Here is a 21321-nt window from a genome sequence, read left to right on the forward strand (position 1 = left end):
GTCCTCCAGGACAGGGTTGGGAACCACTGCTCTAGTACAGTTCTTTACTGATGGATTATATCTCACTATGACCAGCAGGTGGATTCTGAGACCAAAACTTTTGGTTATAGTATATTAGCTGAGGCTCCCCCTCCTAACCCAGTCTTCTCAGTCTCCAAGCAGGTGAGATAGGAAAATTAAGGCTTCCCCTTGTTAGGGTTGTTGAAATTTGTGTTAGGACTCCTGGTCCCCTTTTTAGTGCCGGACAGAGCTCGGATGGGTCCTGTTTGGGGATCTGTCTGACCTTGGGGGTGTCAAATCCGCCGGGTCTTATGCTGGGTCCCTCCCCCCCTTCTTCCACCTCCCCAAGTTTTTGTAGAGGTGCCTCAGCTGGCAGCCTGGCCACCGATACCGGTCAGGCCTCCGTCTTTGAGAGCCAGTGGAGTCTATTCTAAACCCCCCCCCCATAAACCCCCTCCCCAAATCCTGAGGCTGTTCCGGTCTAAAGGGCTCTTTCAAATTTGATATATTTTACTGTATTGGCACTTTCTTTCCAGCTAGGTCGCACATTGCACAATGAGCACATTGCAGGGGGAAAAGTGTGCATTGTGCTCCAGACGCGAGTCACTCGTGGCCTGCCTGTGCAAGCACTGTACAGGCCAGAGTGGTGGGGGATCCTCGTCGGCATTGGATGCCAGCGGCAAGTGAACCCCGCCGCAAGTGTCTCGCGAGTTGGCAGCTGATCGTGGGGAAGCCCCGGCTTCCCCCGACACCCACACAGGAGGTATTCCAGCCACCAATGGTCAAGGTAAAAAGGATTCCCTTACTGCCGAAGCGGCTGGGGACTCACTTAACGTTACTGCCGGCTTGCCTCTTTTTGTTGTTCACTTGTAGACTTTATCCTTTGTGTAGGGGTGTGAGCAGTACTGTTCGCCGGTGTATCCATAAGCAGACGGGGAAAGAGTATGCTGTAAAGATTATAGAAATCACACCGGAGCGAATGACCCCGCAACAACTGGAGGAAGTCAGGCTGTCAACTGTGAAGGAGATCGAAATTCTTAGGAAAGTGGCAGGACACCCATACATCAGTAAGAGCCATGTTCATTTTATCTGTGTTGTCTTCTCTTTCTTTTTTTTTTCTGTTTGGGCCTTATTAATAAAGACATTTCCATGAGTGTGTATACATGTGAATATGGGACTCATTTTAAAAATGTACCTCTATATATACTAGGTCAATATTTAAACTCTATAGTTGATGCTTCTTTTTAAATACTGGCTGTGGCATTTAAATGCATAAAAACAAAAAAAGTTTACCCACAGTAAGTCATATTAGAGGGAAGGAAGCCTCAGAAACCCATGTAGAAACTTCAAAAAAACATTTAGGGCCTGTTTTACAAAGCTGCGCGGTAACGAGATTTAAAGGGCTTCAGGGCTGTTGCTGCGCGGCTTTGTAAAACAATCCCTTAGTCTCATAGCTAACAATTCTGTTATCATTCATTGGTCTCGGGAAAACCCTCAACTTTTAATTTTGTGCAAGTGCTAGTTTGCAAAAATTTATCACACGTATGTATAAAAAAATTCCTTTTGCACTTATCTTAGAAAATTTCTGCTGCGATGACTTCAAAAACCATCACCCAGAATATTTCAGCAAAAAATAACAACCATCCAATGGGGCCCATTTCACCCAAATCTGGTGGGCTTCATCAAGGACATTTTACAAGTACTGAGTTGTCTATCAGGTTTTATCCCATGTCAATACATTTTGAAACTGTTCACCAGTTGAATGGTTGCTGTTTTTTTTTTATGGATAGACTTTGGGTGACAGTTTTTGAAGTCTTCGCAGCAGAGATTTTCTAAGATAAGCGCTAAAGGAAGTTTTGATACGTAAATATGTGATAAGTTTTTTGCAAACTAGCACTTGCACACAATTAATAGTGAAGGGTTTTCTGAGACCAATGAATGATAATGGAGTTCTGTTAGCTATGGGGCTCATAATCAAAACTTAAACACATCTAAAAACCCGCCCAAGTCAGCACTTGGACGACCTAAAAGACAAGTTGTCCAAGTGCTGATAATCAAACTGAATTTGTAGACATATCCAGAGACTTTTTAGGCCTCTGAATGCCGCTGTGCACAAAGGGGCGTATCTGGAGGAGTGGTTAGGGTGGGATGTGGGCTGACCTAGACTTAGTCATCATCCTGCAGGGATAATCAAATGTTTCACAAGACTTCCTGGATGAAACTTATACATTTGTGACTTAGACGACGTAAAAGCAGGTATAAGTGGCAAAAAGGTATCCGAAGTTTCAAGCTTATTTAGTCTTCATATACTGTATTTGTTACCAAAGCGGTTTACAGTTTTACAAAATTTTAAAATAATTAAAATATAAAAAATGGGTAAAAAAAAAAGACAGGTTACACGGTCATTACAGACAAAACATGATACAAAAGGGAAATGGGTAGGATACATTGCATTAAATAAAAAAAGGAAATGGGAAAAACGGAAGGGAAACGGGGAATATTTGATATCTGGTGATTGTCTGAGTCTCCTGAACAATTAATCCTAGGAATAGATCTCGTAGGCATCTTTAAAGAGAGAGGTTTTGAGGCTAGTTTTAAAGTTGTTAAGATTGGTAGTTTCCTGTCTCGGGGTCAAAGGGAGGGCATTTCATAGTGTGGGTGCAACTACTGAGTAGAAAGTCTTGCACGTTATATCGTAGAACAACTGGCGAACAAAAGGGACCATTAGAAGATATTGTTGGGAAGAGCAAAGTGATTGTAGAGATTCGTACGGGATCAACAGCCTGCCTATAAATGAGGAGATGTGACCAGATAACCACTTTAGAGACAATGTAAAGACCCCCACACTCTCCCCCAGTGATCACTGACCCCCCTCACACTGCCACAAATATCAGAATAAAGTACATACCTGTCTCTGGAACATCAGTACCTGCTATACAAAAGCCTAGTAGAGCTGCTTACAGATATTAAGTTGCCTGGGGGGTGGACTAGTGAATCATAGAGAGGAGGACCTAGGCACATAAGCCACTCTAACCACTACATTTTTGGTGGAACATGTGTGCCCACCAAAACCCCCAAAATCCTATTCTGCTTCCATAAAGGTGCCACCTGCAGCCATAAGGGCTATAAGGGGTTTAGACAGGTGGATATAGTGGGTTATGGGGGGCTCACCATAAACTAAAAGGGAGTTCTGGTGAGAGATTTATGTGGCACCCTTTTTCTGAAGTTCACAGCAATGCCCTCTAAGGTGCCCTACTGCTCTGCTGCCATGTCCTGGCCATGGGTGGCCAGTCCATCACAGTGCTAGCCCCTCACAAGTCCAAATGGTCTTTTTCTGGGCATTTGAAACTTGGATGAAATTTTGGTCGAAAATGTGTTATAAATATAGACATAATGATGGTCTGGACGTCCAGATAGACGATTTTTGAAAAAAATATATTTTAGACATATTTTTTGAGACTGGACATTTTCCCGCTGCCAACTTTGGGTGTCTAGTGCCATACGACCAAATTCGTATGGCACGTTTGTTTTGATTATGCCCTTTCATGAGACTAAACATTTTTTTAAGTTTCTAGCATTGGTTTCTGAGGTCTCTTTCCCTCTAAGTGGACTTACAATGGGTAAATCTTTTTTGTCTTAGTGGTTTCACTGGTTGGTTTTTTTGCTCAAACCTACAGTTTGATTCCATTTAAATGCATACTCCATGGGAGGCAACTGGGGGAAGGGGGATTTGGAAAGTATATGGGTATGGGAGAAAATATAGAATGGAGTGTTTTGTAATATGATTATTGAGGTGGGCAAGTGTACTGTATCTACAATCGTTGTCGTAATGATGCATTATGTTGCAATAACTGTTCAATGAAGAAAGTTAAATATATACCCGGGTATTTAGCCCTTTCCCTGATATCTTTGCTCAATATTCATGTAAGCTGCTGTTATTCAGATAAGGGTGATAGTATCCAGATAAATAGTTCGATAATATAGGATAGATTTAGGTAAATGGATAAAGCTGCTGAAAATCTGTGACTGGCCATAGTGAACGAGTCCTTTATGTAGGCACTCACTCTTGTAGCAATGTATGGTAAAAATGATCAGTACTGCTAATAAAATCCCAGCACTAGTATTTACTCAAACCACTTTCAAATCAGAGAGACCTTGAAGAGGCAGTGAAGTAAACGGTCAAAAGAAATACCACCTGGGGTGGCAACTCCAGGAGGACCAGCAGTAAAAATGCCAGTGAACACCAGTATGGCAACCAGGATACAATTTGTTAACACATTGACTCAAGGTGGCCATGTTTCAGCATCTGCCTGGATCATAAATCTTATTGCACAAAAATATGGCAGCTACTGACTATATAGGAATTGCTGACTAAGATTCTCAGTCAGTTTTAAATATTGATTCAAATAATTTTATTTAATTTGATTACTGTCATTTGCCTGATGCATCAATATGGTTTATATAACTAAGTCAACAGAAGATGAGTCGTTTCACAAATCAGACAGGCCCATGTGAAAGGCAGGAATAGAAGTTACAATCCATAAAAGAGAGATGCAATAATGAATCTACTATAATAAAACCCTAAGCCGCATGCGCACTCTTACTGGCGTGTTCTGAGATCCGTAGGTCCATGGCCGGCAAGAGTGTGCATGCGCGCTTACTACGGCACCACACAACAGCCCGACACAACTTACTACGGCCCCACACGCTTACAACATGTGCATTTGCCGGCAGAGAAATTTTAAAACGCGGCTCTCCCTGCTCTCCAGCAATTTCGTCTAAGTAGTTTGCCGTCGTCGTCAACCCCCCCACCCCTGGTGCATCCCTCCCCGGCGCACACGAACCCCCATTGACCATCCCACTTCGAGACGCACAAGCCTCCTGGCTCCAGCAGGGGCCGCATCACACTAAAGACGCTGCTTCATGGCCTTCCCATGCTCTGATTTCCTCTGCCGCATCTCTGATGACATCATCAGAGATGCGGCAGAAGAAATCAGAGCATGGGAAGACCGCGAAGCAGCATCTTTAGTGTGATGCGGCCACTGCTGGAGCCGGGAGGTTTGATGGTCGTCTCGCGGTGGGAGGGTCAGTGGGGTCGGCTGCACGGTGGAGATAGTGGTGGGGGGAGAGGATTCTACTGCACAGGGGATGGCAGGCAGGCTGGCTTCGGAGGGTGGGGGTGGGACAAAGTATGGAAGGCAGTGAGGGAGAGCAGGGAAGAGGTGCTGCTGGACCGGGGGAGCAGGGAAGAGGTGCTGCTGGACCGGGGGAGCAAGGAAGAGGAGCATGGGGAGCACGGAAGAGGTGCTGCTGGACAGGGGGAGCAGGGAAGAGGTGTGCTGGACCGGGGAAGCAGGGAAGTGCTGCTGCACAGGGAAGTGGGGTGGGGGAGGGAAATGCTGCTGTACAGGGAAATGGAGGAGGAGGGTATGCTTCTGTTGCCACTGCACAAGGAAGTGGGGTGGGGAGGAAAATACTGCTGGTGAGAAAAGGGGGCTGGAGCTGAAAGGGAAAACATAGTAACATAGTAGATGACGGCAGATAAAGACCCGAATGGTCTATCCAGTCTGCCCAACCTGATTCAATTTAAATTTTTTTTCTTCTTAGCTATTTCTGGGCGAGAATCCAAAGCTTTACCCGGTACTATGCTTGGGTTCCAACTGCCGAAATCTCTGTTAAGACTTACTCCAGCCCATCTACACCCTCCCAGCCATTGAAGCCCTCCCCTGCCCATCCTCCACCAAACGGCCATACACAGACACAGACCGTACAAGTCTGCCCAGTAACTGGCCTAGTTCAATATTTAATATTATTTTCTGATTCTAAATCTTCTGTGTTCATCCCACGCTTCTTTGAACTCAGTCACAGTTTTACTCTCCACCACCTCTCTCGGGAGCGCATTCCAGGCATCCACCACCCTCTCCGTAAAGTAGAATTTCCTAACATTGCCCCTGAATCTACCACCCCTCAACCTCAAATTATGTCCTCTGGTTTTACCATTTTCCTTTCTCTGGAAAAGATTTTGTTCTACATTAATACCCTTTAAGTATTTGAACGTCTGAATCATATCTCCCCTGTCTCTCCTTTCCTCTAGGGTATACATATTCAGGGCTTCCAGTCTCTCCTCATACGTCTTCTGGCGCAAGCCTCCTATCATTTTCGTCGCCCTCCTCTGGACCGCCTCAAGTCTTCTTACGTCTTTCGCCAGATACGGTCTCCAAAACTGAACACAATACTCCAAGTGGGGCCTCACCAATGACCTGTACAGGGGCATCAACACCTTCTTCCTTCTACTGACTACGCCTCTCTTTATACAGCCCAGAATCCTTCTGGCAGCAGCCACTGCCTTGTCACACTGTTTTTTCGCCTTTAGATATTCAGACACTATCACCCCAAGGTCCCTCTCCCCGTCCGTGCATATCAGCTTCTCTCCTCCCAGCATATACGGTTCCTTCCTATTAATCCCCAAATGCATTACTCTGCATTTCTTTGCATTGAATTTTAGTTGCCAGGCATTAGACCATTCCTCTAACTTTTGCAGATCCTTTTTCATATTTTCCACTCCCTCTTCGGTGTCTACTCTGTTACAAATCTTGGTATCATCTGCAAAAAGGCACACTTTTCCTTCTAACCCTTCAGCAATGTCACTCACAAACATATTGAACAGGATTGGCCCCAGCACCAAACCCTAAGGAACTCCACTAGTCACCTTTCCTTCCTTTGAGCGACTTCCATTAACCACCACCCTCTGGCGTCTGTCCGACAGCCAGTTTCTGACCCAGTTCACCACTTTGGGTCCTAACTTCAGCCCTTCAAGTTTGTTCAACAGGCTCCTATGAGGAACTGTATCAAAGGCTTTGCTAAAATCCAAGTAAATTACATCTAGCATATGTCCTCGATCCAGCTCTCTGGTCACCCAATCAAAAAATTCAATCAGGTTCGTTTGGCATGATTTACCTTTTGTAAAGCCATGTTGCCTCGGATCCTGTAACCCATTAGATTCAAGGAAATACACTATCCTTTCTTTCAGCAACACTTCCATTATTTTTCCAACAACTGAAGTGAGGCTCACCGGCCTGTAGTTTCCTGCTTCATCCCTGTGACCACTTTTATGGGAGAAGGGGGCTGAGGGGGTAAAAATGGGTTTGGAGATGGAGCTGGGGCTGAAAATAGGGGACGTGAGGGGAGGAAGCTTTACTAGCACCCGTTGATGTAACGGGCTTAAACACTAGTGTTAACTATTTCTTTTGGAAACACGCGTATATATTTCTTTCTAGTTTTCTTAATCTTGCTTTCTATCTGTGGTTTCTTTTCCAGTTACACTCATTGATTCCTATGAGTCTTCCACGTTCATGTTTCTGGTCTTTGATCTGTAAGTATTTTGCTGTTTCAACATTTTAATAAGGAAGTAGTCTAGTTTGTGGGTGGGCTGGGGAGGATTCTCTTTTTGTGGCATCTAGATCATTTATGAGGTTTCACACTTGGATAACGCTACCCCAACTCAAAAGAAAAATTCTCTTATTAAACTCTCTCTCTAAGACCTCTTAGTTATCACTTTCACTGAAAGGTCTTTGGTCAAAAATATTTTCTCCTCAGGCACTCTTAAATTATAGAATGTTTCATCTATCTGTGTCTCTCCCTTCTATTTTCTCTCTCTATTTTCTTTCCCTCTAATGTCCCATTTCTGCATTCCCCTCTTAGATGCCTCATGTGTCTCACACCCTCAGCGCTTGTAGTCATAAACTCTCTTATTCTGATAGGATGAAACGAGGAGAGTTATTTGACTATCTGACGGAAAAGGTGACCCTAAGTGAAAAGGAGACCAGGTAACTTTCCTTCCACTACTGTTCTGCACACTAGATACTAGCTATTGTAGTTTAGCATGATTTTGAAAAGGATAGAAACATAGAAGCTTTGAGCAGCCTCTTCCCCCCCAGCAATGATTTTACACTATTCCCTACAGTTTCTTCTGAGATCAATGCAAGGGTAGTGAAGCTAGTTTTAAAGCAGTGTTTGTAAGAAAGATAAAAGTAAAATCAGATCTAATGGAGGAACTATCTATGGCTCGTAAAAGATTTAGGGCCTCTTCTATCAAACTGCGCTAGCAGTATGTAGTGCGGAGAGCCGCGCTGAATGGCCTGTGCTGCTCCCGTCGCTCATAGGAACTCTATGAGCATCGGGAGCAGCGCGGGCCATTCAGTGAGGCTCACTGCACTACAAACTGCTAGCGCAGTTTGATAGAATAATAATAATAATTTTATTCTTATATACCGCCAAAGCCATAGTAGTTCGAGGCGGTTCACAATAAGAGGAGCTGGACAATCAGCAAAGATAGGTACAAAGAAGGTTTTAAAGTACATGAAGTGGATACATGAATAAGAGAGCAGGAGCCTGCTGCAAACAATCAGCGAGAGTGGGGCACTGGACAGACATCAATTCCAGTAGGCCGAGAGCAGAGCGGAAATGAGAGATCGTGGTAAAAATCAGATGGAGTAAAGCGATAGGGCAAAGGAAGCAATTAGGATACAAATCAGTTGAACAAGTTTGTTTTTACTAGTTTTCTAAAACTTAGATAGGAGGAAGAGTGCGTTATTAAGATGCTTAGAAGAGGCTCTTAGTGTGGTCTAATCGGAGCATAGTGAAAGATATATGCTGTGAGGAGTTTGAATTCCAGACAAAGCAGTTGAGAAAGATTTCTGTTGGAAAAGATCACATTTAGCATTATGTCATTCTTACTTGACATTAACAGAGAATAATGCATGGATCTCTTATTTTCCCCGCAATCAAAGAATAAAGTAAAGCACTGTCTTATATCACTTAGGAGCTTTTCTCTCATTGTAAAGTTTCTCATTGAGAGAAGTCAACTGTTCAAGGGCTAAGGGCTAGATTCACTAACCGATAGGAGGAATGCCCCCCCACCGACCACGCGGGAACTCGCAGCAGTCATTTTTGTTCCCACTTCTGCACAGGCAGGAGCGTAGGAAGATTGCTCCTGCTCTGCTTCACCACTGGACCACCAGGTTTTAAAAAGTAAGTGGAGAGGTCCGGGAGGTGGGGGTGGATCACCCAGACGAAAATTGCAAATAACCGAAGTCGCGAGTTCTGAACCCGCAAATATGGAGGGGATGTGTAGTGCCCTCTTCAGGTTTTCCTTTTGTGAGCGAACTAAGAAGGTATGTTCTGATCTGCTCTGCTTGGTTTTTATTAATTTAAAGTATTTTTCTTTGGTTTTGGGAGGCTTCAGTGCCCAGAGGATCACATTTTTGGAGCTACTCTGCCTGGGAGAGGACGCAGACCGCAAGGGCAATCCCCAGGTATACTTGATGAGCCTGGGAGCCAGCTCACTTTCTGATTTATTAGAGGCTTGAGTGCAGCCTGTGGGGCCCCTGTGTGATTCCTCTTGGGTTTCAGGGAGCCAGCTGCGCTTTAATCTCCTTCAGTCACGCCATGAGGATCTGTGGGGATGGAGATCTCAGTTAATGACTGTCTGACTAGCAGCCCGAAGACCTCAAGTTGTGGATTAATTCCAACAAGGATTTGAGGCAGAAAGTCTTCTCTATTCAGCTAGGCTGAAGCAAATCTGACACAGGCAGGCACCAGCAAAGCACAGTAAGTATAGCCCATTATTCCCTATGGAGAAAAATTCAGGGGGAGAGAGGGGTCAAGAAAAGTTATTTTTAAGGGTTTCTGGGATCAGAGCTAGGGTCTCCCTTCTCCAAAACCCCTTTTCCTGAGGTTTTGGGTTTTTTTTACTTCAGGGGAGCCCCCACAGACTATTTTTTAATGTGAATTTGCTAACGGTGGCCATCTTGGATTTTAAACAATCTTTTATTCTAAAGCCTCCATCTGCAACAAAACTCCTCAGTTTGGCTCAAAATTAACTGAGATGGACTCCTCAGGCTGTTCTGCCCCTATATCATGCCAGTTTTGTGCTGGATGGTCTGCTGAGGAGTGTTCATGGACTATGTACCTTGCGGTAGGAGCTTCGGGCTCAGACTTCTGAGTCCTCTAGATTGCAGGGGGTTCAAATGGTGGGGAGAAAATCCTTTCCAGAGACCACAAACAATGAAGGCATGAAACACAGGTGCATGGACACTGGAGCCCAAGAGAAGCCAATCTGAGGTCCTGCAGGGGTCTGTGGGGTCACCTGTTCAGGCGTTACCCCAAAGTTTGTGAATCTCCTGTGGAAAGCTTATTTGATGGGTCTGGGATGCACTGTGCTGCCTGGGGGTGTGCCAACATTGGACCAGGGAGAGAGCCCTCTTCCGGAAGTCTCGCAGCTACAGATAAACTGGCTCCCAGCCAAAGTGATCAAGCGGAGCAGGACTGGGAGGATTGGAAGTCAGACGCCATGCCTTTATTGTCCCAGGGTTCATCTGCTTTCCTGGAGGATTCTGGTTCCGTATTGGGGACCAGGAGTCCAGAGTTGATAGTTGATCTCAACCAGGGAGAAGATCCATTGGTGTAGAGACATTTTAAGTTGGCTATCATCCCACATGTTAAGAACATAAGGATTGCCACGCTGGGACAGACCAAAGGTCCATCAAGCTCAGTATCCTATTTCCAACAGTGGCCAACTCAGGTCCCAAGTACCTATCTAGATCCCAAGTAGTAAAACAGATTTTATGCTGCTTATTCTAGGATTAAGCAGTGGATTTCCCCAAGCCATCTCAATGGCCTATGGAGTTCTCTTTTAGGAAATTATCCAAGCCTTTTTTAAACCCTGCTGAGCTAACTGATCTCACCACATTCTTCAGCATTAAATTCCAGAGTTTAATTACACGTGTGAAGAAATATTTTCCCCGGTGTATTTTATTTTTTTATTTTTATTTTTTTATAATTCTTTATTCATTTTTAAACTTTCAGCAAGTGCACAAAATAAGTAATACATAGATTTACTAACATCACTTGATAAATCTATCAAGATCATAACAAAGGTATATATATCTAAACCCTTCTTCCCCCCTCCCTTTCCATACAATTATTTAATTGAATCAATCTTTGTCATATTTCTTTTTTACATTTTTATTTTTTTTTTCATTTATATAAACCCTCCCCTTTCCCTTCCATTCATAAATAATGTTAAGAAAATGGTGTTTATTCATTACAAAACAATGTCAATGGCCCCCATATTTCATTAAACCTTTTATAATTTCCATTTTGTATTGCTATTGAACGTTCCATTCTATATATGTGACATAGTGAATTCCACCAGAAATTAAAATTAAGTCTTGTGTGATCTTTCCAATTTGTAGTAATATGTTGCATGGCAACTCCTGTCATAATCAATAAAAGTTTGTTATTACTTGCCGATATCTGACTCTTTTTCCTCATAGATATGCCAAATATCACAGTATCATAAGTTAATGCTACAGGATTATCTAATAAAGAATTTATTTGATCCCAGATCGAATTCCAAAAGGCTAATATATAGGGACAGAAAAATAAAAGATGATCCAAAGTCCCTACTTCAAGCTTACAATGCCAGCATCTATTAGACATTGAACTATTTAATTTTTGTAATCTAACAGGGGTCCAAAATGCTCTATGCAAAAGAAAAAACCAAGTTTGTCTCATAGATGCTGACAGTGTACATCTTATTCTCCAAGACCAAATTTGTGGCCATTGAGATGCCAAAATTTGATGATTAATCTCAATGCTCCAAATATCCCTAAGACCATTTTTAGGTTTTTTATTAACCAATTCACTAATAACTTTATACCACTGTGCGGCCTGGTGACCCAGAAAATCTGCCTGGAAGCATAAAAATTCCATGCTGTATTGAAAATGTAAAGTTTTCCATTCAGGGAACCCTGCCTGAATGGCCTGCTTCAATTGCAACCATTTATAAAATTGTGATTTATTCAGTCCAAATTTATTTTGCAATTGTGTAAACTCAAGCATCTTTCCATTTGAAATAACATCATTTAAAGTTCGTATTCCTGCATTTAACCAATGCCTCCAGACAATCTTAGTTCCGCCAATCTGAATCTTGGAGTTTAGCCATATAGATTGATTTGTCGATTTACTAATAGGAATTTCAGATAAATTACTTACATATCTTAGAGTTTTCCATGTATCTAATAAAAGTTTATTTTCTTTATACAATCTGGGCATCTTGATACTGAGAATGTGACAAAGATGTAAAGGAGACAGGAGTCGCCATTCCAAGTATAACCAATCTGGAGTGTATTCAATGAGATTTGGGAGGACCCAATACATACCTTGACGTAAAATATAGGCCTGATGATACCTATAGAAATTTGGGAAATTTACCCCACCCTCCTTAATTGATTTCTGTAAAGATACCAAAGCAATTCTAGGTGTTTTGCCAAGCCAAACAAACTTAATAATTATTGCATTCAATTTTTTATAAAAAGAGTTCTGAAAAAATACCGGAATCATACACATTTGATAGCAAACCACAGGCAATATCATCATTTTTATGGTTTGAACTCTTCCCCACCAAGATATATGTAATGGGTTCCATTGTTCACATAATTCCGAAACCTTTTTTAATAAAAGTTTTTCATTTTCTTTTACTGTATCTTCTATTGAATTTTTAATCCAAATTCCTAAATATTTTAATCCATCTTCTTTCCATACAAAAGGAAATGAATCAAACATAGATTTTATGCAATGCACATTAAGCGAAAGAATTTCAGATTTATTCCAATTGATTTTATATCCTGAAAACATTCCAAATCTTTCAATCAATTCTAACAAACATGGTATAGTTGAATCTGGATTGCGCAAATATAATAAAATATCATCCGCATAAGCAGATAATTTGTATTCCCATTCTTTCAAGGGAATACCCTGTATCCCCTTTGTCTGATTAATAGCTATCAATAAGGATTCTAAAACAATATCAAACAGCAAAGGAGATAATGGACATCCTTGTCTAACTCCTCTATGTAATTTAAAACTCTCAGATAAATTATTATTAATATATAATCTTGCCATAGGGGAGCTATACAAAGTTTTAATCATTTGAACAAAACCAGGACCCACACCAAACCAATCCAAAGTCTGATATATGAATGACCATTCTACCCTATCAAAAGCTTTTTCTGCATCTAATGAAAGAGCAAAAGCTGGTTCATTCATCATTTTAGTTAAATTTAATGTATGAAATGTCAATCTTGTATTGTTAGAAGAAAGGCATTTAAGATCTGGTGTTAAATGATCATAATAATTACAAGTCAAAGATCTTGATGCTTTTTTGGAGTGTGTTTCTGTTTCTCTCTATGCTTATTTTTATCTCTATTTTGTTTACTTTAATTATTATTTTAATTCTATCTTTAAATTATTTATTCATTACTTGCTGGAATATTTCATTTCTATCTCTACCTCTGTCTTTTTATTTTATTTTTCATACTGTTTCTTCAGGTACTTTAGTTAGATTGTGAGCCTTTGGGACAGTTAGGGAATTTCCAAGTACCTATCTTATTTATTTAGTTTTTATTTATTGTATCTTTAATGCATCATTTTTGTAAACCGCTTAGAAACCTCACGGTTATTAGCGGTATATAAGAATTAAATTAAAATTAAATGTTTGTTAGCAATGAAACCTGTTTGATGTACATCAATTATGTAAGGAAGAGCCTTTGCCAATCTTAATGCTAGTGTTTTAGCCATTAATTTTCCATCAACATTAATTAATGATATTGGCCTGTAATTTGAAACCATAGTGGGATCTTTATTTGGCTTTGGCAAAACAATCACCATAGATTCTGCCATAGTACTTTTAATATAACCTTTATTAAGTTGAAACTGATATAAATTTAGTAAATAGGGTAATAAAGAATTTTGAAATGTTTTATAGAATTCCACAGTAAAACCATCCCCACCTGGAGCGGCTCCAACTCTAAGAGACTTCAATGCTGTTTCTAATTCTTTTAATGATATAGGTTCTTCTAAACTTCTTTTTATATGATCAGGAAGCTTTGGACCCTCAAGAAGATTTAAAAATTCCATACCTTTTTGAACTTTATCAATAGAAGACTCGGAAGAATACAACTCTTTGTAAAAAGCCAAAAATTGATTTAAAATGTTATTAGTTTGATTATGCATATTTCCTTTCTCATCTTTTATTGCACTTATTTTTATTCTTCTCTTTTTTGCTTTAAGATAATTTGCAAGTAAACTTCCTGCCTTATTAGATTTTCCATAATACAAGGTTTGCAGAGAAAACAAATCTTTCCTTGCCATTTTTGAAGAAATTTCATTATATTTGCCTTTAGCCTTTAATAAAGTTTGCAAATTTTCGTGAATCCAATCATCTATTAATTTGGATTCCAGCAATTTAATTTCTTTTTGCAAATCTGAAAATTGTTTAATAAGTTGTTTTTTAATATACGCAGAATAAGAAATAATATTACCTCTTATAGTAGATTTAAATGCATCCCATAAGATTTCCGCATTAATATCTGCTGAGGTATTTATTTGGAAAAATTCCAAAATTTTTAACTTAATTTCTTCAAGAAAAGTTGAATCTGAAACCAATGTATTATCAAACCTCCATAATGATCTATTGTATTCATTATTATCTAGTGTAAGTGTAATCCACACTCCTCCATGATCAGACAAAATAATTGGATCAATAGAAGCTTGTGTCACTTGTTGCACTATGGAATTTGATACCAATATGTAATCAATTCTTGAAAAAGATTTATGAACTGGCGAGCAAAAAGAGAACTCCTGATCATTAAAATGAAGAATACGCCATATATCTTTCAAATTACAAGTATTCACCAAATTATCTAACCCTAATGATTTTATATTTTTGCTTGGTTTTTTATCCAAAAAAGGATCCATAACAGCATTAAAATCTCCAGCTACTATTAAATTAGAAGCAGCCAGTGGGAGTATTAATTTTTGTATATTAATAAAAAAATAATTTTGATTCGAGTTCGGGGCATAGATATTTAATAAAGTCAAAGTATTATTTCCCATTCTCATTTCCGCTCGTATCCATCTCCCTAAAGGATCAAAATCTATCATTTTAAATGAAGCTAAACATTTTGTGTTCACTAATATAGCCACTCCTGCCTTTTTCCCTATTGCGGGAGCGAAAAAACAGTGTTTCACCCAATTATCTTCTAGCTTTTTGGATTCAACCATTGATAAATGTGTCTCTTGAATATAATACACATCAGCCTGTTGCCTTTTTAAAAATGCTAACATTTTTTTCCTCTTTACTGGGTGATTAAGGCCATTAACATTGAGTGAAAAAATTTTAATCTCCATCAATCCAAATAATTTTTACAAAAGTTCTTCCAATTATTATATCTGAACAAAAAACTGAAATCATTTGAAATGAATAAACACCACCTTCATTTATATCTCCCAATCCAACATCCCTACCCCAATTATCAAATCCCTTTAACCCCCCTCCCATCCCTCCCTCTCCCACCCTTAATATTGGCTGATAAAACCTGGAACTGCACATACAAGACCAAGTAAAGCTAAACTAAAAGCTCTATACAGGCTTCAATTATAAAACAATATTGTATGTAATAATCATATGTATTTTTATAAATAATTTATGTAATATTCTCAAAATATTAAAAAATCAAAATAAGAAACTAAATAAAGATCTTCCACTCATATTATAAATGATAAAAAAGAATGTGAAACTCTATATGTCTGCTAAAAGTATCAGACTTGTAAGAAACCTATAAATGAAAATTAAGCATTAATAATATATTTTCTTTTTTTTTTTTAATTATTGTTATTTATTTTTAAATACATATATTCCCTTTAAATATTCTCAAAGAAGCCTACTAAACCTTAAACTAGAGTCCCTTGAAAATCTTTGCTAACTGAAATCTTTTGTACTGAATTTTTATCAAAACCTCCATTAACTCATCATAACCTATGATCTAAATCTGCCACTATAAGCTCTGTATATTAATATCTTATCTTCATGAATATATTGTAATAACATATATCAGATATTCTAATATCTTATTAAGATATGTAACAGCAAAGGAACAATTCATTTCAACTTTGAGAAAGAGATATTAAATGCTCACAGAGAAACAAACTGCCTTTTTCATCAGCATTCCATTTCACAGTTTCCATTCAAAATAAACAGAGCCAAACTGTCAGTTAGCAGATTCTCAAATATATTAAAGATGAATAACAAATAAAATAAAATAAAAACCAAGAAGAATCAATTCCAACTCCAGGAAGTGAATAAGTCAAATTAAATTGACATCGGCTGCTCCCTTTGATTTAAAAACATTTCCAACTTCACAGGTTCATCAAAGCTCATAGTTTTGTTGTCAATAGTTATTTTCATAATCGCAGGGTATATGAGGCCAAATCTAGCTCCGATGTCTCTTAACTTCGGCCTCATGTCTAGAAATTTTTTCCTTTTATCTGCCGTTGTTTTAGCAAAATCAGGAACGATGTGGACTTTGACATCCTGACATTTTAAATTTGCATGTTCTTTAGCCATTCTTAACACCTCTAAAACTTGCTGGTGTCTTAGCAACTTGAAAATTATGGGGCGAGGACCTTTTAAAGTATCCAGTCTTTTCATTGGTATGCGATGTGCACGTTCAACTTCTATCGGGTAATTGGATTTGAGGGGCAGGACTTTCATCAAAAAATTTTCCACAAATGAAACCGGATTATTTTTCTCCACCCCTTCCGGTACGCCCAAAAGTCTCAAATTACTCCTTCTCATGCGATTCTGGCAATCCTCGACTTCCCTGGTGAGTGTAAAGATTTTTTCTCTGTCCAGTTTATATTGCCTTTTTTCTGCTTCAAAACTGTCCATTCTCATTTCCATTTTTGTTGTTTTAATCTCCAGCACTTCTGTTCTTTTATTTAAAGTCATTACTTCTTCCTGTATTTCATCCAGCTTTTTGGCGTTTTTTAGAAGAATTTCTTTTCTCTCTTGTATTTCTTTCCAGAAATCAATGTCACTTTTCTCTCTTGTCAACGGACACTTTGAGGGTGTTGCCGGCTCTGGCTTAGATCTCTTAACACTGCCGGTATTAGAAATCCCCATTTCAGACTTGTTTTGTTTTCCTGAAGCCATCACGTTGTATTTTCCTTCATTTCTTCCGTTAAAATGAAAATTTTATTTCAGTATTTTATGTCATTAATGTCTGTATGTACAGAGCCTCTGCCCTACCCGACCATCCTCGTGCACTCCCAAGCCACGCCCCCCCCCGGTGTATTTTAAATCTACTACTTAGTAGCTTCATCGCATGCCCCCTGGTCCTAGTATTTTTGGAAAGAGTGAACAAGCGATTCACATCTACCCTTTTTACTCAACTTCCTGAAGGTGGCAAAAACTATGTTCTGGCTTCGGAGCTTCAGCAACTGTCTGGTCATATGAAGGTAGATTCCACAGTGGCTCAAATGACTGAACGTACCTCCCTCCCTAGTGAAGGAGGAGTGATATTAAAGGATGCACAAGATTGCAAGATTGACATGATTCTTAAGAGGTAATTTGAAGCACTAGCTTTGGAGATCAAAGCTGCAATGGCAGCCTCATTTGTGGCACATGTCTGCCGTCCCAAGTTAAGGCGGAGTCCTGCTGAGGAGGAGGATATCTGCCTCCAGCTGGGCTGGAAGGGGTGGATTACATGGCAGATGCTCTATATTACATAATTTCTGCCCATAGGATGCTCTGAATCAGGCAATGGACGGGTGATTCAGTTTCCAAAGCCACTTTAAGCAGACTGCCCTTCGAAGAGCTCTATTTGGTAAAGGCTTAGACGACTTTATGGCCAGCATGGTGGATCGCTGGCCTAAATCTCTGCCAGAGGGACAAAAGAGAGGCAGATGATCTGCGATGATTCATGGGTAGAACAAAGAATAATCCATACAATTATATGGAGCAAGAGATTTAATGTAATATGTACTTGATATGGCCACGTTTCATCTGAGGGCTGCTTCAGAAGCAAAACTGCAAATAAAATCATAATAACTAAATCAAATCAACATTTATAACAATATAATCATATACTTAAATAGTTAAAAGCATTTGAATGTTTACATAAAACAGAATTGATGTTATATAAAAACAATTCATGAATAAGGAAATCAAGCATATAAAATAGGACCATATACGTATAAAGAAAAAGTAAGCCAAATATGTCAATTGTAAGCAAAGTGCAGATGGGCAAAAGTATTAAAGAGTACAAGATGACCAGTGGACTAGCAAAAAAGTGATGAAAATGCAAGCTACCAAACAATCTAAAAAAAAAAGAATATATACAAGTGAATCGATAAGCGATGGAAGCCCCTTTTAACAAAAATAAAGATCAAAAAGTAAAGTAGACTACATACCCAGAGTATATAAATAAATAATAATAAAAAATACAGAGAACCACTTTTAAGAAGCGACCCACCCCTTCCTCCTATATTCTCCTCCCTCTCTTCCCTTCCTCTTATTTTTATTTTATAATGTAATTATAATCTCCCTCCTCCCACAATTCCTCTTGTATCCAACTTGTCTAAACTTTATCCTTGTCTTGGCTTCAACCTGCCTTATTTTATTTCTATTCTTTATGTTTTTTTTATAAATGTTTAATATTGTAAACCAGCCAGATACCTGTGATGGTCGGTATACCAAATTATAAATAAACTTGAAATTATTTAAACGCAAAGAATATACTTCTTACTGGTACAAAAATTCAACAGCAGTCTGAAAAGATAAATCATAAGTTAAATGCCAAAAGCACACTTTTCTCTTGTACCCAAAAAAAAACAAGCAGCAGAAAAAAAAATCTCAAATCCAGGTTAAGTCACATTAAACATACTTAAGATTACATATTTAGAGCCTCGCAAACCCAGATGCATGACCCCACCCCATTCTGCCCCATCCCTGCTTTGTTCTGCCTCAAGTTCTGCCCTGTTCCACCTCCAGCCTCGCTCCCTGAAAGCCTTATCTTCTTCCCTGATGAGCCCTGGCTGCGTCTGGAGGGCCTCATTGAGCATGTGTGGCAGTCATCCAGTGCAGGGGCCAATGGACCCTCCTGCAGAGAAAGTGGTCCATAAATCACCTGGAGCTATGAGACATTTGTCTAGCGTTGAGGGCGTTTGAGAAGTACCTGGAAGGAAAGGCAGTCAAGAATGTTCTCCGACAATGCCACCACAGTAGCTTATGTGAACAGACAGGGAGGAACCAGGAGTGCTCCATTATGTCTGGAGGAACAGATGTTGTTCAAGTGGGTAGAAGCTCATCTTCAGGTACTCTCTGCAGCTCACTTAACGGGAATGGAAAAACATATAGGCCGACTTTCTCAGCTGGCAGACTCAAGATCCAGGGGCGTGATCACTGTCACAAAGAGCATTCAAACTCGGTGTCCAGCTTTGGCGAAGACTGGCGATGGATTTGATGACTTCAGCCAAGAGCGCAAAGGCGAATTGTTTGTACAACCGAAGAGACAAACTGGCTTATCCCTGGCCGTAAGAGAGGCTTCTCTATGTGTTTCCACCCATGGTGAGCTGGGTCATCCGCAGAATTGCAAATCACTCGGGACTTATGATCCTGGTAGCCCCAGGCTGGCCTTGCTGACCTTGGTATGTGGATTTAGTGCGTCTCCAAAGAGACAAATGCATGAAACTCTACTGGTTCACACAGGGCTTCTCAGGGACCAATTCCTTTGGAGAACCTGGAGCACTTTGATCTTATGGCATGTCTCTTGAGCACACGGCCTTAACCTGTAAAGGATATTCATAGGTAGTCGTTTTGACTCTTCTTCGATCAAAAAAGCCATCAACATTTACTGCTCACACTAAGGCCTGGAAGGCTTTCCAGCTCTGGCACACCAAAGATGAGGTAGATCCTTTCAAGGTGCCAATTCCTGCAAGCTGGACTAGAAAAAGGCCTAGCAGTGGTGCATCTCAAAGCTTAGGTGGCAGGCCTCTTGTGCTTCCGAGCTTGAGGAGAAAAGCTATCGCTGACATCTCATCCAGATGTGACCCAGTTTTTGAAGGATGTGGTCAGTTTGCGGCCCTGGTTGCGCCAGCCTTTTCCATCCTGGAATCTTAATATCTTGAAGGGCCTTCTTAAGTCTTTGTATGAGCCTCTCCAAGAGGTGTCCCTTCTGGATTTAAGGGTGAGTTTGGTATTTCTGGTGGCAATAGTCTCAGTGAGATGGATTTCGGAGTTGAAGGCTCTTTCCTGCAGAGAACACTTCCTCAGGATCACAGAGGCTGGGATTTCACTGTGTTTGGTACCCTCCTTTCTACTGAAGATTGTGTCAACCTTTCACATCAACCAAGAGGTTTATTTGCCTACTTTTCATCGCATGGGTTCGACTAAGCAAGATAAGATTGCAGAGGCTGGATGTGCAAAGAGTTTTTTTTATTGCACTACTTGGAAAGGACCAATGGTTCTCAACTTTCCAACCATCTTTTTGTTCTAACTAGTCAGTCAAGACAAGGCCTCCAAAACTTCTATCGCCAGATGGATTCACATGGCAATTTCATTGGCGTATATTGGCTGTGGCAAACAACCACCTATTTCTCCCAAAGCTCATTCAACCAGAAGTGTGGCCTCTTTATGGGCGGAGTACCAGGCATTTCCACCCAAGAGCAGCAACTTGGTCTATTCTCCATACCGTTACAAGGTTTTACAGAGTGGATGTGGCATCTTGAGAGGACGCTGCATTTGGGTTCTCAGTTTTGGAGCAGGCTCATCTGTCCCACTCTAGACGTCTGACACTGCTTTGGTATGTCACCTAACTTTCAAACTCCTGTGTTTATGTAACAGAATGAAAGATTATCGTCTTTCTGTTACATTAGCATATAATCTTCTTTCTGTTAATATACACAGGAGTCTGTATAGCATGTCTGTGGATTTTGCAGCTCACCTGCTTTCTGCCTTGGACAGCTATGTCGTCCAAAACTGGAGTTCTTCTCTTGTCAGTTGGTTAACCATGTATGAATAAATTACTAATAAAGTACTGAGTTCGAGCTTTGAATTCCTTTATTTGTTAGTTCTAGTTGCACACAGCAGTTAGGCTCATTGATTCATCTATGTTGCAAGTTCATGATAATTATTGTCTCTTTTTTTTCATGAATTACAGAGCAGAATAGAAAAGTATGAGCTGAAAGATATGATTGACATCCTTCTGCAAGCAGTTCCTGAGCATGGACTGATCACCTAACGTACAGACCCCTGTGTGTATTAACAGAAAGAAGATTATCCAGGTAAGAACCTAATCGTTCATTGTGCTTTGTTGGAGTAGTAGGCTGAAAACAGGGAAGCCAGGGTTCAAATTGCATTAACACTCCATATGATTTAGGATACATCACTTCATCCTCCTTTGCCTTAAGTACAAAATT

The 21321-nt window shown here is 40.1% G+C and overlaps 1 protein-coding gene across 2 annotated transcripts in view; it reads left to right on the forward strand.

Moving 5' to 3' along the window:
* The window catches only part of PHKG2 (phosphorylase kinase catalytic subunit gamma 2), a 105092-nt gene that overhangs the window by 35433 nt on the left and 48338 nt on the right, over positions 1–21321 (forward strand). For both annotated transcript variants that reach the window (XM_033945879.1, XM_033945878.1), the window contains exons 3-5: positions 892–1067; positions 7318–7372; positions 7761–7826. In XM_033945879.1, the coding sequence (XP_033801770.1) occupies positions 892–1067; positions 7318–7372; positions 7761–7826 (297 nt within the window). The remainder of the gene's footprint in view (positions 1–891; positions 1068–7317; positions 7373–7760; positions 7827–21321) is intronic.

Source organism: Geotrypetes seraphini, chromosome 5, assembly GCF_902459505.1.
Source record: "Geotrypetes seraphini chromosome 5, aGeoSer1.1, whole genome shotgun sequence".
NCBI classification, from domain to species: Eukaryota; Metazoa; Chordata; class Amphibia; order Gymnophiona; family Dermophiidae; genus Geotrypetes; species Geotrypetes seraphini.